This window comes from Cnephaeus nilssonii (genome assembly GCF_951640355.1).
Source record: "Cnephaeus nilssonii genome assembly, chromosome: 16".
Lineage (NCBI taxonomy): Eukaryota > Metazoa > Chordata > Mammalia > Chiroptera > Vespertilionidae > Cnephaeus > Cnephaeus nilssonii.
In genome coordinates, this window is record NC_137087.1 from 57,401,894 (window position 1) to 57,427,592 (window position 25,699).

Consider the following 25,699-nt stretch of genomic DNA (forward strand, 5'->3'; position numbering starts at 1 on the left):
CCCATGTCCCACCCACGCAGCCCTCTGGGGAGCAGGGAGTGATGAGGGGGACCAGACGGCGGGGGGGTGGGGAGGGGGCTGTGCCGACCCAGCAGGCTAGCTGCTCGCGGGTACGCCGTGACTCGTAAATCGCTGGCCCGCCACCTGGAGTCTGACACTCCACTTCATTATCCACTAACACTCCCAGCCTGCAGATTTACAGGGGCTAATTGGCATCCTCTGTTAACACCGTGAGTATGTTTAAGAGGGCTATGGAATTACCGTTCGCTCATACCTTAATACAAATTTATTTAATAACATTGATTCCCTCCACATCCAGCCAACATCACTCATGTGCAAGGACGAGGGGTTTTTATGTGAGATGGAGAGAGGAGGGCACACAGACTAAGCTCCTAGCCGCCTGCCCGCCACCTCACCGGACGAGATGTCCTGCTGGGCCACCCCCACCTGGGCTGACCCCTGCAGACAGGGCTTGGCCTGGTTCTCTCACACCAGGACCTGGGGGCTTCTTTTCATGGATGGTAACCCCACGCCATGGTGGGGTCTGGTGAAGAAACGTATGAATATGTTCCTTTAAGTCTCAGGCCCGGGCTGGTGAAGGGATGCCGGCCTCCGCTCAGGATGCCCTGTAGGGAGCGCGGCTGCACGTGGGCCCACCGAGACCACCACATGCAGGCCCACCCCGACCGCAGCAGAGAGGCCTGCCGGCCCGCACACATGCTCCTCTCTCCGGGAAGGCCCGCCACAGCGGATGGCCCTGGGCGGTCAGGAGATTCCTGGAGGCCAACAATGATGACCAGTCCTGCTGTCCGAGTTCCTGAGGGTCGTGCTCCGAGCCCCACGAGCTGCTCGCATCTGTCGTTTCTGGAGCACCATCCTGCCCATGGACCCACTGATGTGGTGGAGCAGCAGGGATGAGGCAGGAGGCAGGGACTTGAGGCAGCGTTCCGTGGAGCATGAACCCCAGGCAAGAGCAAAGTACTAGGGCTGGGGACTCCGAGGGGCTAAAGCAGGAGCCCAGCTGCGACCTATACGAGATGCTCAGTGACTTAGGGAACTAAGAGCAGGGCAGGTGGAAGTGAGCTGCTCCCCAAGTGCTGGGCTGTGCCTGCTGTCCCCCTGGTCCCCCAAGGTCCCGCAGCGCATCGCCGTCCCCTCGGAAGGCATCAGAGGGAGATGGACCCAGTCAGGCATAGGCAGGTACCCGGGGGCAGGTGGGCACAGGCCTGTGTGAGCAAACAAGGACCCTTCCATCACACCCATTTGCCACTGGAATGCGCAGAAGGGCGTTTAATCACCGAAGCACTTACTGGAACCACCCATCCATCTCTGCAGAAGGACAGCATTTATCAAACATCAGCCCCACGCAGCCGTCATCACTCTGAGGAGGTCGAAGGGAGACCTGCCCAGGTAGCAGACACAGGAGTGGGGGCTAATGCCCAGGGGAGAACCGGTGTCCCACCATCGATGTAGCAATTCTTACAGATTTCGCCTGTGCTGCAGGCTCCCTGATCCACCTCCCCCCAAGGCCTTTCCATGGCCTTGGCCTCCCAGGAGCCCTGAGAACATGGACACGGACACAGACATGGGACATGGAGATGAGACACAAGAGTGGACCCGGGCACAGGACATAGAGATGCACACGGGTAAGGGCACGGGACACAAACACAGGACGTTGTCTGGGCCTCTTGGGACATGGCAGGGGAAAGAGAGCCTCCAAGTGTGGCCACAGGGAGAGGCCAGGCAGAGCATGGGGTTGATGGAAGAGCCACAATGGCGGGGAAGGAGGAAGGGGAACTCTGCCAGGCAGGGAGAGGGCCTGTCGGAGAAATGAGCATGAGCACCAGCAGCAAGGACGGGAAACGGGAGACCGGTCCCAGGCAGGGCTGAGCCTCGGCCGGTCTGGAGGACTGAGGGGCCTCGAAGCTCCAGCCCTGGCAGCAGCTCTGCCCTCTGCCCAGATCTAAGGTCATTCCTGCTCCTCCCAGACAGTCAGCTGCACAGTGACACAGGTGCTGCTGTCACGGCTGGGAAGGCTGGCCACGGGGCTCTGGGACCTCGCTGACCTGGGTGGCACTGCGCACACGCCAGCACCGAACACATGCACGCCATTCCTCACCCATGAGGAACCCAGCCACACGCTGCTCTTTCCTGAGGCCCCTCGGCTCACAGCCAGGGCACAGCTCGCCTGTCTCTGAGGATAAGGAAGAACATTCTTTCTCTATGTCTGTTCAAGTCCTCTTGGCAAAGCTCGAGCCATCACAGCAGCCACCAGGGCCGCCAGTCCATGCTGCAGGGGACGGACGCCTGGGGGTGCCTGTTTGGTGGGCGTCTGCCTGGGACTCAGTTTTGGAGGAGCCCTGCACTGAACAGACTTCGAAAGACTATTGTATTGTATTTAACCTTGGTCCTACAACCTTGCTTATTAGTACAGTTTTGTTGTTGTTGATTCCTTGGGGTTTTCTACAGAGATAATCATGTCATCTGAGACAAAGGCAATTTTTCCACTCTCCCTCCAATCAATAAGCCTTTTATTTCATTTTCTTGTCTTACTGCATTAGCAGAGATGCCAGTATGACGTTGAAGAGCTATGGTGAGAGGGGTCATCCTCGCCTTGTTCCTGATCTCAGGGGAAAAGCACCTAGGTTCTCACTATTAAGTCTTACGTTAGCTGTAGGTTTTGTAGCTTTATCAAGTTGAGGAAAGTCCCCTCTATTCTTAGTTTGCTGAGAGTTTTTATTAAACATGGGTATTGAATTCTGTCAAATGCTTTTCTGCATCTATTAATATGATCATGTGACTTGTTAGCCTGTTGGTGTGGTAGATTACATTCATTTATTTCTCAATGTTGAACCAGTCTGGAATAAATATCAATTGGTTATTGTGTATAATTTTTCTTATGCCTTGTTGGATTCTAGTTGCTAATTTGTGTTTAGGATTTCTACATTTTATATTCATGATAGATATTGGTCTATAGTTTTCCTTTTTTGTAATGTTTTTATCTGGTTTTGGTATTAGGGTAATGCTGGCCTCACAGAATGCGTTAGGAAGTATTTCCTTACTTCTGTTATCTGGAGGAGATTGTAGAAAATTGGTATGATTTCTTCTTTAAATGTTTGGTTGAATTCACCAGTGAAATCATCTGAGCCTAATGCTTTCTTTTTTAAAGGTTATTAATTATTGATTCCATTTCTCTAATACATAAAGACCTATTCAGATTATCTAGTCCTCTTCGTATGAGTTTTGGTAGATTGTATATTTAAAAGAACCGGTCCATTTAAGTTATCAAATTTATAGGCATAGACTTGTTTATAAGATACCTTTATTATCCTTTAATGTCTATAGTATCAGTAGTGATGGCTCCTCTCTCAATTCTAATATTAGTAATTTGTCTTGTTTTCATTGGTTAGCTGGCTAGAGGTTTATCAATTTTATTGATCTTTTCAAAGAACCAACTTCTGGTTTTGTTGATTTTCTTTACTGAGCTCCTGTTTTCAATTTCATTGATTTATGCTCTAATGTTCATCATTTCTTTTCTTATGCCTACTTTGGATTTAATTTGCTCTTCTTCTAGTTTCCTAAGGCAGAAGCTTAGATTATTGATTCTACATCTTTTTTCTTTCTTTTTTTTTTAAATATATGCACTTGCTGCTACCAATGCACTGCATTCACTACATCCTACAATTTTGGTAAGTTGTGTTTTCACTTTCATTTAGTTAAAAATATTTTTAAAATTTCTCTTGAGACTTCTTCTTTGACCCATTATGTTATTTAGAAATGAGATGTTTAATGTCCCACATATTTGGGGGTTTCCCAGTTATCTTTCTGTTATTGATTTCTAGCTTAATTCCATTGTGGGCTGTGTTTCTCTTCTTTTAAATTTGGTGAGGTGTGTTTTACAGACTAGAATGTGGTCTGTCTTGGTGAGTATTCCGGCTGACTTGAGAAGAATGCATTCTGCTGTTGTTGAACGGATTATTCTATAAATGTCCATTAGACCAGGTGATTGATGGTGCTGCTGAGTTCAACTCTGTCCTCACTGACGGCCTGCCTGCTGGGCTGTCCATCTGTGAGCGAGGGGTGTTCCAGTCTCCAGCTATGAGAGTGGACCCATCTGGTTCTTGTTGTAGTTCTACTAGTTTTTGCTTCATGCATTTGATGCTCTGTTGTTAGGTGTATACACATTCAGGATTATCATGTCTTTTTAGAGAATTAATCCCTTTACCATGATGTAAAGCCCCTCTTTATCCCTGATAACTTTCTGTGCTCTGAAGTCTGTTCTGTCTGAAGTTCATATAACTACTTTGCTTTTTTTTCACTAAGTATGTTAGCAGAGTATATTTTTTTCTAGCCTTCCTTTACTTTTATCTATCTATCTGTCTGTCTGTCTGTCTGTCTGTCTGTCTGTCTGTCTATCTGTAAGTGGGTTTCCAGTAGACAATAGTTGGATCTTGTTCTTTTTGTTTTTTAAACCACTCTGACAGTCTGTCTTTTAATTGGTGTATTTAGACCATTCACATTTAAAGTAATTATTGATGTAGTTGAACTCATAACTTGCTATTTATAGCTTTTCTATTTATGGCCTTTATTCTTTGTTTCTTTTTGTCATCCACTCTTTTTCTGCCTTCTCTGGTTAAATTATACATTTTATATGATTCCAATTTTTCTCTTCTTTTACTCTATCAGTTATACTTCTTTAAAGACATTTTAGTGGTTATCAAAGAGTTTGCAATAATCATCTACAATGAATCCAAGTCCATTTTCAAATAACACGATACATCTTCACAAACAGTACAAGGTCTTTATAACTACTCATCTAATTCCTCCCCACCCCCAGCCCTTATAACATTTCTATCATTCACTTCACTTACCCAATAGCTATTGTCACCCAATATATTGTTGCTATAATACTTAGAACGAAAGTTATCTGTTAGATTAGTAAAGAATAAAGAAATAAGATATTTTATTTTATCTTCATTTATTCCTCCTCTCTCTCTCTCTCTCTCTCTCTCTCTCTCTCTCTCTCTCTCTCTCTCTCTCTCTCTCTCTCTTTTAACATAGCCTCAAGCTTCTGCACCTGTATCACTTTTCTTCAGACTAAGAGCTCCTTTTAACATTTCTTGTAAGGCAGGACTACTAGAAACAATCTCCCTCAACTTTGGTTTGTCTGAGAAAGTCTTTATTTCTCCTTCATTTTTTAGGGAGACTTTTGCTGAATACAGAATTCTAGGTTATTCCCCCGTCTCCAAGAACTTAAGCACCACTCTCCTTGTGTACATCGTTTCTAAAGAGAAGTGGATGTTAATTCTTACCCTCGTTCCTTTAAAATCAGGTGTTCCCACCCACACCTTCCCTCTTTATCTTTGGTCTCTGCAGTTTGGATAGAATCTGCTTAGGTGTAGACTTCCTGGTATTTATCCTACATGACACTCTCTGAGCTTTCAAGATCTGTGGCTTCGTGTCCATTATTACTTTTGGAAAATTCTTGGACAGCATTACTTCAAGTATTTCTTCTGTCCCTTTCTGTCTAATTTTCCTGTTGGTATTCCCATTACGCATACGTTACACCTTTTGTAGTTGTCCCACAGTTATTTTTTCCTTTTTAATCCTCACCCAAGGATATGCTGATTGATTTTTACAGATAGAGGATAAGAGAGAGAGAGACGATGTGAGAGAGAAACGTCTATCTGTTGTCTCCTGTATGCATGTGCCCCAACCAGGAATCGAACCCACAACCTTTTAGTGCACAGAATGATGCTTCAACCCATTGAGCCACCCGGCCAGGGCCCCCATAGTTCTTAGACATTTGTCCTGGCTTTTTTTCTCTTTGCCTTTTCAGTTTGGAGAGTTTTCATTTTCTAGTTCACTGATTCTTTTCTCAGCAACATCCAGTATAAGCCCTTCAAAAGCACTCGTCATTCATGTCACAGTATTTCTGATTTCCAGCTTTTCCTTTTTATTCTTCCTGAGAGTTTCCATCTTTCCTCTTATGTTACCCATCTGTTCTTGCATGTCCATCGTTTCATTAGATTCCTCAGCAAATTAATCTGTTATTTTTAGTTCCCAGTCTGATAGTTCCAAATCTAGGCACTATCCAAGTCTGTGCATGCTTTTCTCTTCAGGGTGTATTTTTACCTTTTAGCACACCTTATAGTTTTTGTTGAAAGCAGCACAAAAATAACTGGGTAGGAGAAACTGAGGTAGACAGTCCTTCCACATGAGGCTGATGATGACCTGGCGAGGGCTGGACTGTTTCCTGTGCGGTCAGAGGCTAAAACATCCTCCCGGGCCTTGCTCCTGTTTCCTCTGCTGTCATGGGCTCCTGTGAGACCCCTTTGCAGAACTTCCCATCGTAAGCCTTGCTGGGATGCTGTGGTGCGAGGTTTGGGTGGAGGGAAAATGTCCTATAGTCTCCTGAGTAGGGCTCAGTTTCTCAGTCAGTATGTGCCCCTCACATGTGCTTCTCAGCACCCCGAAATCTGGTCCCCAGGCATTTCCCTCTCAAGCAGCCCACGCTCGGCCTCCAGCACCTGGTCAACACCCTGCAGTGTCGCCCAGAGGGGGCTGCAGTGACTGTCTCCACCAGTAGCTCTGCCGCTATGGGTCTGCCCGTCTCAGCTTGGCGGCAGCGGTTTGCCCGTGACCTCGCTTCACCAAGGGACCTGAGAAGAGCCGTCCAGTTGCAGTTTGTTCGGCTTTTCTTGTTGTGAGGACGGAGCTGACGACGTCCGGATCTTCACATGTTGGACCAGAAACTGAAAGTCACTTTCATCTGTACCTTTGGGAGTCCTGAAGTTTCTAAGTAGGTACTTATTTGTTAAAATTTGGGCTATTTTTTGTAAAAGTGTATTCAAACTTTTCACAAATTCTGGATTGCTTTTGTTGTAACTCAATTCAAGGAAGAAGAGTGAGCCCCAAAGAGCAGGGCTGCGGAGCAGGGGGCAGGCAGTGCCCCTGCCTGAGATGCCAGCCTCGCCCTGCACCCCGCACCCTGTGCCCCACATCTGCACTCATATCCGCACCCCTCCCCTGCTCCTCATACCCCACACCCACACCCGCCCGCATCCCATGTCCCATACCACGCCCTACATCTGCATCCCACACCCTGTACTGCACCCCATACCCTGCACCCCGCACCTGCAACCCACACCCCACCCTGCTGTGGGGCAGCAGTAGCACCCACTGTGCTGGGACACTGTGAGTGTTTTCAGAACTGACACATTCTCCTGACACACAGGAGAGCTCAGAGCATGTTCAATGGACATGTATGTACTATTACAGCTCTTGTCACGGACAACTGGGGTAAAGTTGTGCTAGAATCACGCATACCTCCAACATACAGTTTTAAATAACCTGTGGGCCAGCAGGCACTTCCTGACTGATCGGATTCGGAAGTAAAATATGTATGCAAATGGTTACTTAATGAAAGGACCAGTTCAGCAGATCGGCACATGTCCAAGCCTGTGGTGCAGGTGACCAGCATCACCCCCCTCTGCTGCCAGCCCCACCGGGACCTCCTCACCACTCCCCTGTCGATAACAGGACACACTGGTGCCGGTGCCCATGAAGACTGTAGTCAGAGCCAAGGTCACTGTGTGAAAGTTAGATGCTCATTTAAAAGCCTGTAGAGACTCCTCAGGCGGCAGGGCCAGTGAACCCCCACCGGTCGAGTCCTGCTCTCAGCCGGACCAGAGCACTGGTCGCGCCGTTAGGAGAAGACTGCTCTCCGTTTCCTAAGGGGTGATCTGTCTCCCAAGTGAGCAAAGATAATGAATCGGAGACACTGACATAATTAGTGGCTCTCCACAGTTATTACAACTTTAATGACATTTCAAATGAACGTGATCTGGCTCACTAGCCTAAATGGAGCGCTGCAGAATTTACACAGAACCTGAAGATGTAACACTGAGTGGAAGATAAAAGGACCAACATGCCCAATGGAACAGGCGACACTGTAATTTGTCAGATCTGGGGTAGCGGACTCCTCTGCCCCAAGACACAGTGACAAGCCTGTGACGTCAGAGGCAGCTCAGGGAGAATCTTCCCAGCACAGCCAGGTGGTGCCTGCCCAGTCAACATGGGACCACGTTTCCCACTTGGCCACAAACAGGCTCTCACTCATCATTTTGGGGTAAGCCATCGTCTCGTTCCGTTTCCACTTTGCACATCTGATAGGGACACAGATGCAGACGGAGCCTTTCCCTTCTCCTCGGGCTCTACTGCAGGAGGCAGCGAGGCCTGCGAGCCTTGCGCTGGGAGCAGAGGGGTGGCGGGGTGGGCGAGGGGGTGAGCTGGCTGGGCTAGTGGGACGCAGGCCAGCTGTCTTGATTTTAGTGCAGCCAGAGGTCCCTGGTTAGTGACTGCCAGTAAGTGACTCAAACCGAGACCACGCCAGTCCCTCACAGGGACACCGGGCAGGGGGTGGGGAGTCTGCTGAGACAGGAAACGCCAGAAGGATTCTGGACAATTGACATCTTGTCTTACCTTTGAAGTCAAACTGGTAGATGTTTTTTAAGGATTCGTGAAGAAAATAAAAGCTTCCTAGAGCCTGTGGAGCAAAAGAGAGATCAGGTGAGAGACCTGCAGGCGGATATTTCTAACACAGCCCAGAGCGACGAACAAAATGCTCTGAACTAGAATTAAGGTGCGCTCCTTGCAACTCAGTCACATCATGGAGATCTGCCCTGTCCACCATGGGTGACCCGCCGATACCCGAACCCCAGGAGTCCCAGCCCAGGAGCCAGCTGCCAGCGGCATTTCCTCACAGAGGTACCATCCGGGTGTCTCACTTCTGCCCCACCACGTAAGACAGACACGGGGACATGCAGCCTGTGGGCCAGGGAAGCAGCAACAGGCTGTGCCCGTGCCACCTCACGGCCTGTCACCATCGCCCTTCCACAGAATGTCTTAATTTGTTTCGGGCAGAACGCACTTAGGAACAGAGTAAGTAAATAAATGTCATTGCGAACATTTAAACCAGTACCTCATTGAATGTGATACAGCTGATATAAAATCATGAAGTTTACAAGAAATAAATGGAGAATTCATTGCCAATGCAGGTATGGAAACTGTAATTCATAGAGTCGGAAAATCCATAATTAGCTGTAATGAATATTTAAAGTCAAAGTTCAGCTAACTTTTCCAATGTTTAACCTACTCTATCAATACGGTTCAGGGCCCTCATTTGTCACGGTCGCGACAACGTCTGCATAGAAATGCGCCCGGGCCTGCTCTCCGGGTCCTCCGGCCACAGGACCTGTCAACAGCGTGTTTGACGCGTCTGAGAATATTGACTCTTTGCCTGTTTTGCTAAAAACAATTAAAATACTTTTTTACATATTTATAAACCTGACTGTCAAGAGTGCTTATGAATTCCCCATTAAGCGCATTGCAGTCCGGTCACTGCAGGCAGGAGCCCTCCGCCCTCCTGCAGCGGCACAACCTCGCAGGGCATCGACAGTGAAGTCTGCATCGCCCACAGTGCTGAGCCCCTCGGGGCTCTGGGGGGCTGGGCGAGGACCAGAAACAGAACTGGGCAGCTGCACAGGAGGTGCCAGCTCCGTATGAACGTGGAAAGTGGCAGGGGACTATCTCTGAGACGGCTATTGCCTGGAGTCCCCGCCCACCTGGGTATGGGCAGGAATCAGTGCCCATGGCAGATGACACCCGCTCCTCAGGAGGCTCAGCAGCTGAACCAGGTCCTGGTGAAAACAAGTGTTGGCAAAGCGACTCAGCCAGTGCTGGGCCTCTATGGCAGCCTGCTCCTGTGATAAGCAGCTGCACCCTGACCCTCTGTTTCCCAGCCGACTGGGATGACCACGGGGCAGAGTGCTCCGCATCCTGGGAAAGAAAGCGACAGGCAGTGGCAGAGCACTGGCTGTCGGGGTCCCCACCTCCCTGACGAGGCCACTGCACAAAGGCGTGGGGCCAGGACAGAACACAGCTCCTCGTCAGAAATGCCTCCATCACTCTTTATTTGCAAACAGATCCAACGCCCAGTGATCGATCATTTCCGCAATTGGGTTGGCAGCCAAAGTACATACCATTAACCTGCGGCCTCCCCATCCGGCTCACTTGTTCATGAGACAGAATTCCTGACACTCAAATCAAGTCGACTTAGCAGTGAAGGGCACATGGGAACACATTTTTCTTCTCCAGATAGCACAAAAGCAGAAAATGTCAAAGGGCTTCTCACGTATGAGCCAAAGGTGGGAAAGGCCGCTTTCACCTGTGTCGCCAACGTCCTTGTGAAAATGTCACCACTGCCCTGGTCAGTGTGGCTCAGTCGGTTGGGTGTCACCATCCCATGAAGCAGGAGGTCACGGTTAAATTCCAGGTCAGGGCACATGCCCGAGTTGTGGGCTCGATCCCCAGTAGGGGGCATGCAGGAGGCAGCCAATTGATGTTTCTCTTCCACATGGATGTTTCTCCCTCACCTTCCCCTTTCTCTGAAATCAATCCTATATAATAAAAGGGTAATATGCAATTGACCGTCACTCCAACACACAAGATGGCTGCCCCCATGTTGTCAAAGATGGCTGCCCCCATGTGGACACAAGATGGCCGCCACAAGATGGCCAGCAGTGGAGGGCAGTTGTGGGCGATCAGGCCAGCAGGGGAGGGCAGTTGGGGGGACAAGGCCTGCAGGGGGGGGAGGCTGTTGGGGGGGGACCATGCCTGCAGGGGAGGGCAGTTGGGGGGGATCAGGCCGGCAGGGGAGGGCAGTTAGGGGCGACCAGGCTGGCAAGGAAGGGAAGTTAGGGGTGACTGGGCCAGCAGGGGAGGGCAGTTGGGGGCGACCAGCCAGCAGGGGAGGGCAGTTAGGGGTGACCAGGCCGGCAGGGGAGGGCAGTTAGGGGCAATTGGGCCAGCAGGGGAGCAGTAAGGCATCAATCAGGCTGGCAGGGGAGTGGTTAGGGGGTGATCAGGCTGGCAGGCAGGAGCAGTTAGGGGTAATCAGGCAGGCAGGCAGGTGAGCGGTTGGGAGCCAGCAGTCCTGGATTAGAGACGGTGCAGGCTGGGCTGAGGGACACCCCCCATGCATGAATTTTGTGCACCGGGCCTCTAGTAAAAACATATAAAAATGAAAATGTCGCCACTGCACATTCCCAAGAGCACCAAGTCTGAGCTCCCAGGAGCCTGCAGAGCACGGCAGAAGGGAGCATTCCCCCTAAAGTCACAGGAACAGGCCACCTTCCATCCCTCCCAAGGGACCCGGGCCTGGGGTCCCCTGTGAAGCCAACTGCATCGCAGGCTGTGTGTCTGACAGCACACCAGCTGTGAATCTCCTTCCCACACTTGTCTTCCCTGTGAGACGGGAGAAATGCTAAGACATTCAGGTTCACGTGATCTAAGAGCACTGAGGACTCAGTACAGGGAGATAGGGTGCATCCCATGAACCTCCATCCTACGATTTCACAGCTAGTTTATACCCAGGTAGTACTTGTGCAAACACACACACACATACGCACACAGTGCTTGCTCTCAGGGAAGTGGGGACTCTCAAGAGATATGCTCCAACCAACTTAGCCACCAGCCAGGGCTGTAACTTTAGTTTTTTAAATGCTACATAATAATCCAACATACCAAAATACTGTAACTTATTTATCTAGTCTTCTGTTGGACATGAAAACTGCTTCCAATGTGTTTGCTATTACAGCCGTGCTACAGTGAACATCCTTACATGGACGGTGTCCTTGGACACACATGTGCACATATGTATCACGTGTGTGCATGTAATGACATGCAGTTGGAGTTGCATCTTGGGTCATGGGGGATGTGCATTTTCAACACAAGCATCACCAGGTTGCCATGATGACCCACCCTTCACCAGCAGTGTGGAGCAGTGCTGATGTACCACATACTTGCTAAGACCTGGTACCATTTTGACCTTTGCCAATTGGATGTGTGTGAAATTATACATCATTGTTGTTTCAACTTGCATTTTCATTATATTAGACGAGCATCTCTTTTTAAGAGTACTGGCATTTTAAGTTTCTCCTGTGAATTTCTTGTTTACATCTTTTGTCCATTTTTCTATTGATCTTTTTCTCATTTGGTAAGTTTTTAAAATTTTCAATATAACCTGGAATTGTTTCTCTATTACTTTGCATGACAAAGAATTTCTCCCATTCTTTGGCTTATCTCATCAATATTTTTATGGCACCTTGCATTAAATGCAAGTTTTTAGTTTTAAAGTAGTCAAATTAATCAATATATTCCTTTATGGTTTATACCTCTAGGCTGTATTTGAAAGCAGATCCCTAATCTGACTCCACAGTGAGATTCTCTATATTCCCGCATAAAAGTCACAGGGTTGTGCATTTCCCTCAGGTTTTTACAGTAACAGGGATATCATAGGTCAAGTCTAGTTAGTGCTGTGTCATCCCACATGGAGTTCCACCTGGTCGGGCCCATTGTTACTTACGTCATACCCTCATGCACCACATTTCAGTCTATCTGGGGGTCTGTTCTTTGAGCTCTCAATTCAGTTCCATTGTTTTATTTCTAATAACACTTCTTCCGATTTCAGCTTTACAATAAGTCTTGATATTTAGTAGCATAAGTGCCCTATTTTGTTTTTCTTCACAACTGCTTTTGTTATTTTTTGCCCTTTATACTAGTATTTCCATATGAAACTTCAGAACAGCTGCCAAGTTACACTCAAAACACCCTGCTGGGCTAGTATTATAAATGCAGAGACTACAGATTGATTTGGGATGAGCTGGCATATTTATGATATTCAGTCTTCCTTCCCATACATGATATATCTTTAACATGTATTGAGGTCTTACTAATGCCCTATAATGTTTCATAATTTTCTCCATGAAGATCTTTTGTTAAATTTATTCTTAGGTATCTTTTAGTTTCTATTGCTACTAGAAAATATAATTTTAAAACCACCACTGGTTTAGAACCATTTGTTCCAGCATATAAAAATGCTGTTCATTTTTGTATATTGATCTTATATCCAGCAACCTTGCTCAGCTTACTCTTAGTTCTAATAATTATAAATTATCTTTGATAATTTGTAAGGACTGCTTGTTTTGGTTTGTTTCTTCTTTTTCACAATCCTTACACCATTTCTTTCCGTTTTTTTTTTTTTTTTTGGTCTTGTTGCCAGATGTCCTGGTTCCAAGCTGAACCGAAAAAAACCTGGCCTGTGCCGAAAACAGACTGTGTTCTGGGAGTGGGGAATGCTGAGGGGAGGGGGACAGCAGGATAGAACATAACTGAATACGGGATTTGCAGATGAACTAAAAGTAGGCCAGTAAGAAAAGGGGGGTCAGAGTGCCCCCAGGGCTTGGAGAGAGGAGCTGAGGGACGGAGCTGCCATTTTCTGATGCAAAGGAGACAAATGGAGGCATGAGAGATGTGGTGGAAAATGAGGAAATTGGGGTAAACCTGTTACCTGAGATGTCTCTCGGACATCCAGAGGGGATGCCACACGGGTATTTGGATTCATGCGTCTGAAGATCAGGGCCATGTCTGAGTGAGAAGGGCCATTTTTTATTTGTCGCTAAAGATTGATATTTGAAGTTGTGTGAATGCTGAATGGAGAGAACTTGCCTTCTCATGCCTGAGCCCTGCGGCATTTCATAGGTTAGAGGTCGGGCCATGAGGCACATAGGAGCATGGAGAGGTAGAGCTGGCCCGGTTGAAGAGACAGGTGATCACAGCATTTCTGGCTTTTAATTGGTTAGTGAATTGCTTTTAGAGATTTTCAATGTTTCAGGCTTGCATTCCTGGCATTAACCTATCTGACCAGGATGCATGTTTTATGAATTCTGGGATTCCGCCTGCTAACACTATGTTTAGGAGTTTTGCCTCATTTCCAAACTTGCCTCCATTCTCACCACCCCAGCGAAATTCTTCTGTGCCAAGTCTGCAGTGACATTCCACGTGCAGATCCAAGGATACGTTCATGCCATTCAGCTTCTCAGAGGACAGGACCCCTAACTCTTCACGCACCTTTACTTCCAGGTTTCTGGACACCACGCTGCCTCTCTGGAATCTCCTCCTCTGGGTGACAATGACACACTGGGTTTGCTTGGGGTCCCTAACAAAGCCTGCCCCCATCCCTTTGTTGTGGCCCCATCCCTCGTCTTCCAGGTAACACTCTCACATGCACAGTGCCTCCTGAAGGCCGTCTCATAGGCCCGGGGCAGCAGTCCCCATGTGGATGTCTCTCTCATAAGGAGTCCGGTCCCTCCCCCGCCTACCAGGACATTCCTGCTCCCCCTGCAAACAGCAGATCTCTCTCGATTCCTCCAGCTGCTTCCTCCACCACGTCCCTCCCAACACCTTCCACATCTCTGACCTTCCACATCTCTGCACCCTACTGCCAGTGGACTCTTTATGGACCCCTGCTTCCTCCCCCACTACTACCCCCTCAGCCTCTTATTCACCAGATGCCTAGGCGACCTTTTTAAAAACAAAAGTCTGATTCTGCCAATCTTCTGCTTCCAGTGACCTCCAGCACAAGCCTGCTCACCCAGGTCCCTCATACCCACCCCCAGCTCACAAAGTCAATTTCTACCTCATTAGGGTATTTCCCTGCTTTGCCTTGCCAACTTTCAACTTTTTCTCACGTGACCCTCCCCTGCCACGTAGGTCTTCATGGAAATGCTGCCTCCTCCCAGCAGCCCTCCCAGATTGCTCTGTGTGTAGAGCCTCAGCAGCCCCAGGCACAGTCTCTGTCCTTGTGCAGTGCTGCCCACTCTAGCTGTGAGCTTCTTTCCTTCCTACCACCTGTCTTCTTTTCTGGGAGGGGAGGAAGGCTCCTCGAGGATGGTCTCGTGGCCTCCGAGTCCCCAGCACAATGCTTGGTGCACGGCGGGAGTTTAAAGAGTCCTGGTTAAATGACAGAGGTGTGGAGACGCAGGACACCCGCAGGAGTGACTGGCCAAGCTGCTCAGGAGCTAATGTGCAGGACTGTCTACTCAGGGTTTAAAGGGCAACCTAACGTATCGCTTTCTTCCAAGAAGCTGAACACGACTGCAAAAAATCACAGACTTTTACCAAGAGGAGGAACAACTCTTTCACAAGAGTAAAAGACTGCAGAGTCCCAAGACTCCTGGTTTTAATAAAATTTAATAGATTGAGTAATAAATCAAAGCTAAGTTACTATCACTTTCATTAGATTATAAACAATAATAAATGAAACAAAGCTTTTGTTTAAATCAATGCAGCGCTTCATTGATCTCTCCCCGTATAATAAACTCACGGGCGGCCGGTCTAATGGGATGAGGCGGCATGACTGCCCATCTCGCCCTGCCTTCTCCAGAAGGGCAGCGTGTGGGAGAGGTCGCATTTAGCATGTCACTGTCACGAGGCTGCTCCACCTCTCTGAGCAGCTTTGTCACCATCGAAAACGAGAGCTGACTTCTTTACAAAGTACTGACTTTCCAATTTCAGCTTCTGGGCTAAACGTGAAATGACGGCACAAAGGTGTCCCCCTGTCTGACCCTCACTGCCCAGCCCTCTCCAGGCTGGCTGCCTGCTTGAGAGATGCACGTATAATTTCATTTTGTCTTCCGTCCAACAGCCGACATCAGAAGTTAATTAAATTGGTTGTCCATTGTGTTCATCTACTTACAAAGTTAATGATATCTGTTCCTGAATTAAAGAGCATTTTATACAGCGCGCACCATGGGAGCTGGCATGCGTACACCGGGGTGCTGAACCCTGTCACAGCCCTGGTTGTAGTGTCCCCAATTAGGCAGCCCAGCAAGGGGCCGGCAGAGCACAGCCATCATGACAGGGAGGGTAAACACTCCAAGCAACAGCCACTTAATGTCCCGTGTGGCCCACGATAAATCCAACAGATGAATGTGCCTGTTAGCATTTCATATCACAGCAGTGAGGACCAGCCATGGGGGGCAAGGCTGCCTTTACAGACGGGCTGCTGGAAAGGGGTGCCCCAGAGGGTGCTGATGGCCACGTGATGGGTGACGCCAGATTCGCAAACTGCAGGGGACACTTGCATCGCACTGTGTCTGGGGCGAGGTCACGCACTGGCTCAGGCGCAGCCTTGCTGAGAACTGGCTCACTTGTTCACAAATGGTCCCTGACATCCACTCGCGCTGCCCTGGCAGGCGGCCGGAAGTCTCGCTGAATAAACGGCCCAAAGCGAGATGGCGTGATGCAAGGGACAGGGACGGGTGCTTCATACGAAGGGTCAGCTTCTGAACATGGGCAATGTCCACAGGATGCCCTGACAAAGGGCCGTGAGCTCGGGGAGGCACCGAGGGCCAGGGTTTCGCCGGGCCAGCAGGAAGTGGGTGCTGCCATCGCTGGGACTGAGGGTGGTGGAAGGAAGCATCCAGCTTCAGACACGAGGTTGCAATGGCTGTAAACACCGCAGGGAGACATCGAAGGCAGCTGGACGTGTGGGACTGGGGTCCAGGACAGAGGTCTGGGTGCAGATGTAAACGGGCATGGTCCACATGAGGTGTTCTCACCGAGGACTGGCTAGAGCCAGAGAAAGGGCAGGGCCAGGGACTGGCCCCAGGACTGCCGTTGAGGAGGGACGGGGAACAGGCGAAGAGCCTATAGAGACTGCCAAGGTGGCCAGTGTGGACGTGGGTGGCCAGTGTGGACACAGGGCAGTCAGTGGGACAAGGTGCAGTCAAGGAGAAGGACAGGTCCAGGGGCACGTGGTGTCTTAAAGGTGAGTGGGGGGAGGAAGTGGCCATGGGCCCTGATCTGCCGGCACATCAAGGGCATGGGTACAGGGTGACCCTGGAGTCCACACTCTAGAGGCCAGTGGTGCTGTGAGCACACCCAAATGGTAGGCTCAGAGAAACTCTGGCAGGGGAAGTCCCAGCTCTCTCAGGTGGCTGGAGAGATGGCAGCCGCTACTCCTCACCCGGAGAACTGCCCGCGTGTAAGGGAACAAAGGTGCCTGAGAGAGCGGCGGCGCCGTCCACACTGAGAGTAAGAAGCAGGCGCAGGTGCACGGAGGCCCCTGCCGGTCCTGCCCTTCCTCCTGGGCCGGGGCGGGGCTGCTGAGAGGACGTGGCCCAGGCACTCGCCATCCGGGAGCCACCGCATGGAGACGTACGGGGTCATCGTCAGTCTGGACCCTCCCAGCTCTTTCCCACATGGACTCTCCGGCTAGTGTTCAACACGTTGTCCTGGACCTTCCTTTCCAACAGGAAAATCCTACTCCTTTTGCCTGATTTAACAGACTTCATGAGCTGATGCCTGACAACAGGTGGGAGAGGAATCGGCTCCCTGTGCCCGTTTCATTGGGAAGGGAGCTGAGTGCGCAGAGGAGCCCACATCACAGGACTCATACCATGTGCCCAGCACCCAGCTAGGCGACAAGAAGAAACGGCGCAGACCTAGCCATCCTCTGCAAGCACCCCAAATTATTTTTCAGTTTGCACCACCCAGGTATTTTCCTCTCAAAATGAGATTCGCTTGCAATATGCATGTGAATATTGCTCTTTCCCATAACACAGACTTTGCACACAGAAAGTTTCAGTGGCGAGCAAGAGATATGTCAGTCTTAAAATAACAACTAGTTTAAATTATGAAATTTATTGTCATATTTTCCATGTCTAAATGATTACAAAAGTAAATCAATAAACTTTTATGCCAATTAAATTATGTGGAGAGTTTGTATCATAATTAAAGCAGCTCTGACTTTTATCTTTTGTCTTCCAAAAATCATTAGCTTTTCAATTACAATTCCGTTCTTACAGATGTTCGGGAGAAGCAGGCTATGTGCATTATGTGGAGAGGCTAATTAGAGTGAATGCACTTTAAGAGATGACAACACTCAGCACAAGCTGTTTACAAAATACCTGCTGCCCTTAGGAGAGCTCAGGGCACAGAAAATGCTGCCCAAAAGGCTTAATTGATTTTTAAATTGCAATTAGATTGGGAAACGGCCATTTACTTCTGTTTCAAATAACTGAGCTCAGTCCCTTTGCACAGACATGCCAACACAGCAGCTTTCTTCCAGGGGCTGCTGCCTCCTCCTTCCAACGCAGAGGCGGGAGCCTCCGTGTCCATCCACCTCTGATCGCCTCTCAGGCAGAGGCCGCTGCAGCAAGAGCCCTGACTCACCACTAGCCACCGCATGTCCCTGTGGCCCCGGCCAGAAGGAGGCAGACGCTGGAGGAGGCTGCAATGTACCCACAGCCCCATCATCTGAAGAAAACACCTCTTGGTCCTCACCTCTCTTTGGGGGCCAAATCACAAACAGACCTCCGGGAATAGCTACATCCCACTAACGGCCTGGACATAAACCAGAGCCCGTGAATGGCGCGGAGGAGTGACACCCGTCAACCACCCTCTGGGCAGCCCTCCCCACTTGGACACCGCTGCCTGACCACATGGAATCTACCATGTTCCTTAAAAAGGAAAAGAAGACGGATCAGTGTTTCTGCAGGACCAAGGAGAAGGGGAGGCAGGGGGTCAAGAGGTGTTTCCTACAAAAAGAGGGGAATGCTGACATGTTGTTTGCTGGTGGGGACCAGGGACCCCAAGCATCCTGTCCCTGCTGCTCACAGAATGTGCTGGTGGGAATGACAAGCCAGGATGCAGCGGGAGAGGCTGACAAGTGGGTGGATGCTGGCGGGAGGAGGACAGGGCTGGGTGTGGCGAGGGAACACGGGGGCGCCAGGGCCAGGGCTGCAGAGATGGTGGGAATGCCTGGGCGCTGCACCAGGCTTCAGGCAGAGGAGAAGGCATTTGGGGGAAGAGGTGTGTAGTGGGATGGAGGTCCCGCGGTCCCCAGGACCCAGCAGGGCCAGAGCGTCGGGAGGGGAAGGAGGTGGGGCTGAGAAGGGCTGGAAAGGGACAGGCAGAGCCACTTGGCGAGGCTGGAGTGGGGCAGAGGACACCAGTGCTGGGCTGTGAGGGCGGAAGGGACGGCGCCTGGGTGTGGGGGCAGAACCTCCTGTGCGGAGACCTGCCGTGTCCACATGTAACTAAGTGTGATGCAGCCATAAAGTCGGTCTGCAGCAGGCAGCATGCCACGTGAGGAACGACGCCTGGCGAGGAACAGTGCAGGGGAGGCGGGAGCTGGAGTCCACAGGAAATAATGAAATGCCAACATGCAAAAAACGCATGATTACAGCAGACAGAGCACTCAAGGCAAAGATTCAGGCATTGACTCCCAACATCTCCACACAAAACTTTTGCACACATGACTTCTCCAGGTGCCTGGAGGAGCGCGCTCACTCCCCAGGTCGGGGGAGCCCTCCCGAGGTCAGCCCCCGCCCCCCAACCGCTCATGCCCTACTCGGTACCCACATGTGGTCACACTAATGACACTAACAAATTTGCAAGCACGGGAGAGAAGCCAGCCCACAGCTCTCAAGGAAGAGGCTGAGCAGACCGAGCAGGAGTGTCCCTGGAGGTGTCCTCTTGGGACCCAGATTGCTCCCTCTAGTTTTCAGCCAGTCTCGGGGTCCCCAGTGAAGAATAAATGTGAGGGCGGCAGAGCCCCAGGTGTCTGTGTCTCTGGCTCCCAGCTCTAAGACAGCACAAACCCAGCAAACAGGAGGGGCCCAATAAACGTCAGAGCATGGCACTTTTTTTACAGAATAAGGTCACAGACACAACAAAACCAAACGTGCTATCATTAGGGATGAAGGTGACTGAGCTACTCAGAGTGAGTGAAGTGGACAACAAGCTTAAGTCCCATTGAGGAGAAATGTGACGCCTCTTGACACTCCTGTGCAAACCACGTCCACTTGGGGAGAAACAGCAGCGTCTCATTCCCTGATCAGCTTTAATTAAATCTCTAGCCCGCTGTTTAAAGTCAAGCCATTATGGACAGGGATCAAGAATTTCATCATTCCCCACTGAGCCATAAAATCCATCACCTAAGTTTTTATTACGTAACCTCTAAAGAGTGAAGCGGCTCAAAGATCTGAGGTGTCTGACAGCGGCCAAAAGAAGCCCGTCAAATGGGTTTCTTCTGAAGAAAAAAAAAAAAAGGCTTCATTTCCATCTTCTCCCCAGCTGGCAGCATCTGCAGTTACAGGGCGTAGCTTTGCATAATGATCACAAGAAAACAGAACAAACTGAAAAGACAGGCAGAGGATCATTACTTCCAGGGCAAAATGTGAGACTCTCACATCATTTTGTGGGGGGGAAAAAAAGGTGGGGAGGGGGGCAGCGACACTTAAACCTAGGACTTGCCTCTGGAATTTTTCACAAGTGAAGTGTGAGGTGTGGCTGCAGGATCTGGGCCCCTACCTGGGACGGCCCCCTGCCTGGGATGGCCCCTGCTGTGACAGTCCCGGCCTGTGATGGCCCCGGGTACCCCTGCCCCTTGAGAGCTCGCTGAGCCCCGAGGCCCAGCCACTGCCCTCTCAGCACACCACCGACAGCCAGCGCAGGGGCCCACAGACACGAGGCCGTTAGGAAAACGGAATAATTTTGTTTGATGTTGCCTAGAAATAAGAAAAAAAAATAACCAATACTTATGAAAGTTACAGCTGAAAAATCTCCACTCCAACTTATGTTCAATGTACTTAGCAAAAGGTCAAAGCTCGGAATTTGCTGGATAAATAAATGTTGGTGAGGCGGACGATCATTGGAGAATTGGTGCATGGCGGCGAATGAGTAACCTGCAAATGCTGCCCAAACCCCATTATTTCCCCTTTTCCAGGAGCCCAAGATTCATGTCCCCGCATGCCGCTAGTTCATTACTGAGAAATATCATCCCTCTTCCGGCTCTCGCTGGGCAGCCGCGGCCCCTGGAGGACCCTTTAATGTTTAATTCCCCATCATCCGCTCCACTGAACAGCTTAATCTCTGCTTGTATGATCAATACTATATCAGTGTAAATTAAAATGACAATTTTAAAGTAATTAAGCCTGTTAATGCTCGATTCAAATGTCATTATTTGCACAAGGGATTGAGGAGAAATTACATCGCGTCCGGGTGACAGGAAGACGTCTGAGCCCTCGTCCTGCGGCGGTGCCACCGGGGCTTCAGCAAAGCGGATTAACTTCTGCCTCCCCGCCCGGGGCCCTATCCAATTTCTAAAGAGGATAACGCAATTTGATAAATTTAATTCCAGCTACAAACTCAATTATTGTGATAATAGATGAAAACTGGGAGGGGATTCTAAACAGGCCCACATTTTAAAAGATACACTTAGCTCTGAATGAGACACAACAGTTATGGTTTGATTTGATTTGTCCTCTCCCTTTTGAAAACCCTTTAAATAATTACGACGGTTGGAAGAACAGCCAACATTGATTAAATAGCTTAGCTCTAACCCAAAAGGGGCTGCCGAGTAGCTGCTGTAGCTGATTCGGGTCACAGTGGAAACGTCTGCTGTCCTAAGCTGGCCAGGCCGCATTTGTCAGACAAGCACGATCACATCATTACGTCCCGGCCTCGTAAGTACATGCAAAGAGCCCAGCCAGTGGGACGGACCTCAGCCTCGCCCGGTGCTGCCCGCTCGGGCCCCAGCCTAGAAAGCTGCCTCCAGCCTTCTTTCCTCTGAGTGGCGGGCTGGGGTGAGGGCAAGAAAAGAAAATTAAACCCCTCAATGACCCCAGGCACCAAGTACATCGTGCAGGTCAGACTGTTCTCTGCACAGGTGTTTCTCTACCTGAGTTACCCACAATGGGGGTGGTGGTGGGGACGGGGTGAGCCCACACTGGAGCCAGGCCGCAGGGCGCTCCCAGGCTGTCCGAGGAGCAGCTGCCATCACTGGACTGCATCCATCAGATCAGCAATAAAAATTGACAGCCCAACATTAATTTCAAGATGAAGAGCGAAGTGGAATAATGTCCCTTTGAAAGATGTTTCGGGGTTTTCTCCGACAACCATGGACACTGTTGCACTCCGGAAGGTGGCAGGGGACAGGGAGCCACTGCAAAGGGCCAGGGCCTCTGGCTGCAGAGTCTTTTCCTGGTTCATCTGGGAGGATTTGACAGAATATGGGGCATGCTGTCGTTGTCTAAATCTCAAGTGTTCTGGAGCGGACGAGACCTGTGGTTGGCGCTCTGCACATCACCTGCAGGCTGCAGGGGCCTCGGCTGCTACCGGCTTATCGTGTGTGACAACTTCCCCGTCCTCAGGGCCTGGACACGGCAACATGGCTCCTCAGGGCCGCTCTTTCCTTGGCATTCTAGACATGAACACCCTGAGTATAAATCACTCCCCACGTTCACCGATGAGAAACTAGCAGGAAGGGGTTTTTAAAGATGCATTAAAAGTTAATCGCAATGTGGGAGAAAACAGGGAAAGCCAGGCACACGAGGGTCTGTCTGACTTACGGGCAGACGTGTGGTGGCGTCCTTCCCTCTAACCAGGAAAACAATTACCCATGAGGGAAACCCAAGTATCAACACTACTTTTCTTTAGAGTATTTAAATTTTTTAAAATTGATTTTAGAGAGAGGAAGGGAGAGGGAGAGAGAGAGAAAGATCAATGATGAGAAAGAATCATGGATCAGCTGCCTCCTGCATGCCCCCTACTGGGGATGGAGCTGCATGTGCCCTGACCAGGAATCGAACCAGGACCTCCTGGTTCATAGGTCAACATTCAACCACTGAGCCACACCGGCCAGGCTCAACGCTACTTTTCTTTGTCATAATTAAAAGCCAGGTCTTCTCCCAAAGGGGACACATACAAATCGAGGGGAAATGTGGAAGGGTATTTCTAAAAACATGTAGCGGAAATGTAAATGTACATAGTTTCTAAACTCCATTTTCATTCCCTCCTGTCTGAGCAGCAACAGCTCCGTCTGGGGGACTGGCCCTAGTCACCCAGCCTGGAGGCCTGGCCCCCAGCCACCACCGCTGATGGGGGACCAGCCACCGTGGCTACCAAGGCCTCCTGCAGCCTGAAGGCAGAGGGAGCCAGGAGCAGGGCCAGGAGCGCCACCGCGACCCCGTGAGCCAGGTCCCCTCTCCTTCATGCCAACATCCTCCTCTCCTGGGAGACACGCCTCGCTCTCCTCAGATGGGCCTGCGGATGTCTTAAGAGAGGAGCCGGCTCCGTGACCTGTGACAGGATTCACAGGAATCGGCCACACGAAGGCTGGCAAGGACATCGTCTGCCCGAGAATAAGCAATAACCGATGCCCTGGGGAGGCCTTTCCTGGGGCCCTGCTGACTGCAGCGTCTTGTCCACTATAGGGTGGGATGCACCCTGTCCTGAGCGGCTGTCACTCACCCTCGAGATACTCCTGTGACTGCCTCCTGAAGACTTTGGATCCTCCTATGATTGGGCTCCAGGAACATGGCAGCCCAGATGCACTCCCAGACCATTATCAGCCCCCATGTCCACTCTGGCCCCCACTCCCCATGAGCTGTCAGGACACACAGGCCCCCAGGCCACACCGGCCCCTGTCTCTGCTCAGGAAGGTTCCCCGCTCTCCCTCCAGAGCATCAGGACGGATCTGTAGGGAGCCCACGGCTCCGGTCCAAGAGCCAGGACACGTGGAAACTGTCGCAGAAAGAAACCCTGGTGAGCAGGGCAGCTCAGAAACGATCTCCGGGAGTGAAATGTCACTCGAGGCCAAATGACTAGAACAACAAGCTGAACTGCGAATCAACCGTGACTACTTTTTATGTTCACTGCTTCAGTGATTTTCTGTCAAAAAATGCTAACAAGCATGAAAGTCCTTAAGAGCTTTACAATTTTTCAGTTTGTTCACCAATACATTCCGCGGCGCATTTGTTTCCCGGCTGCGGGTGACACGCACTCCATCACGCCTGTCGGCCTGACGGATCAGCGGCCACCGGCTCCTCGCCCCACAGTCAGCAGAGCCCGCCTCGGACTTCCTGGAGAGCAGGCACAGCAACGAGGAAGGGCCCAGGAGGCCACTGCAGAGCACCCAGCCCCCACCCACATTGGGGCAGGAACCCTGGCTCACAGCTAGCTGCCACCGCCTGACCCTGCAGCAGGGGCCTATGGGAGCAGAGAGGCAAGGATGAAGCGACCACGCCATCAGAGAAACTGACACAGGCAGGGCGCTGGGCAAAGAAACCAGGACTGCCCTTGTCCCTTCACCGAGGAATCAGGCACAATATGGCTACGGCGCCAGCCCACACAGTGAGCGTGGGAGACGGCAGGGACAGCTTGGGACAGGCAAGGCCGAGGGCAGCTATGTGACCAGGCTGTGGTAGATGGAGGGGAGGGGACCACTCCTTATGCCATAGGGCTGCTGCAGGGGCTCCCTGCCCCCACAGACGCTTCTTCCCTGTCCCTTCCCACATCCCCTGGCCAGGCAGAGCCCGGTGCCTGCTCCTCACTGAGTAAGACCATTGCAGGCGGCAGTGCATGCAGACGGGTGCAGGGACACTGGTGGGGACTCACCCAGGGCACGCGTGACTTCCTTCTGTCATGTGTGTATGTACTACATCTCCGAGTGCCCAGTTCAGGGGGGAGTCCAGATCCCAGGTGTGGGAGGTGTTCTTCTCACTGACATTCCAGTCACATGAGATGCCCCACACACCACTGATGGCCCTGCTTCACGTTCCCTAAATGAGGATCTGGGTGCAGTGCCCCAGCTCCAGTGAGGCAAGGCTGCTGGCTGGGAGGATGGGCTCCCCAACATGGCACAGCAGGGCCACCAGCAGGACCACACACCCAGACCAGGACTTGGGCTTGGCTGCGCGAATGCAGGAACTTGGCCAGAGGTGCAGGCCGCATGCAGGCTGGGCCTGGGGACACGGGTCAGCCATCAAACGCCTCTGGGCCCGGATGCTCACAGTTGAGAGAGGACACAGACACAGAACAAGATGAAGACGATGTGTGAGGTGTGGATGGAGCAAAGGAGGAAGCACCACGGAGCATCAGAAATCTGCTTTTCCAGATTCTCCAAACCGACAGCAATGGATGGAAAGTGCAATGACTCCTCCTCACAGGAAACGGCCCCCTTATGGGCACAAACTCATTTGCAATTTGGCCAACTCTAAACTGAAGACAGCACCTGCCTGCCCCAGAGCACAGGCAAAACGGGGACTAATGTTAACCAAAATCACTTTTATTAAGTTGGAGTAATGTTAGCCACACTAAAAACATCAAGCAAGTCTATTTAACCTAAAGAATGCCCTTTCAATTTTATGTTGATACCTGTAGAATGTGAATATGAAAATTATTCATACTCTGCTATTATTTCTTATGGAATATAATGTTAAGTTTCCTTAATCATAAGACATATAGAGTGATTTATATAGCCTTTATATGGAGTCAGATTGTAACGGAAATATTTCCCTTTTCAATCAAATCATTTAAACTTTAACTGCTTACCCGCCATTAACCAGGTAACTAGGTATTTCACAGTGTTATTGATGCACAATTGACATTTACAAAACCGCACAGAGTGAATGTACGCAGTCAGATGAGGTCTGACATAGCTGCACCGGGCAGCCATCGTCACAGCCACATAACAGGCACGGCCCTGGCTCCCCAAGCTGCCCTGTGTCCCTCTGTCCCCTCAAAACCCCTTCCAGCCCCGTCCCTGGAAACCACCCAGCTGCTTTCTGTCTTTACAGATGAGCTTGCATTTTCAAGAATAGGATATAAACGGAACGATACCGAAGGTACTCTTCCCTTGCCTGGCTTCGTGCACTCGGCACAGGTCCTTTCTCAGAGTGCAATAGTTCTTGCTGCTGCGTGGCTCGGCAGGTGGCTCACAGCTCACCTGCTGGTGGGACTTCGGGTCGTTTGCAATTTGGGGTATTATCAGTAAAGGTGCCGTGAACAT

General features: G+C 50.4%; 1 protein-coding gene across 2 annotated transcripts in view; it reads right to left on the bottom strand.

Annotated features, from left to right (window-relative positions):
* The window catches only part of INPP5A (inositol polyphosphate-5-phosphatase A), a 141,515-nt gene that overhangs the window by 48,126 nt on the left and 67,690 nt on the right, over window positions 1-25,699 (bottom strand). For both annotated transcript variants that reach the window (XM_079793514.1, XM_079793515.1), the window contains exon 5: window positions 8,485-8,548. In XM_079793514.1, the coding sequence (XP_079649640.1) occupies window positions 8,485-8,548 (64 nt within the window). The remainder of the gene's footprint in view (window positions 1-8,484; window positions 8,549-25,699) is intronic.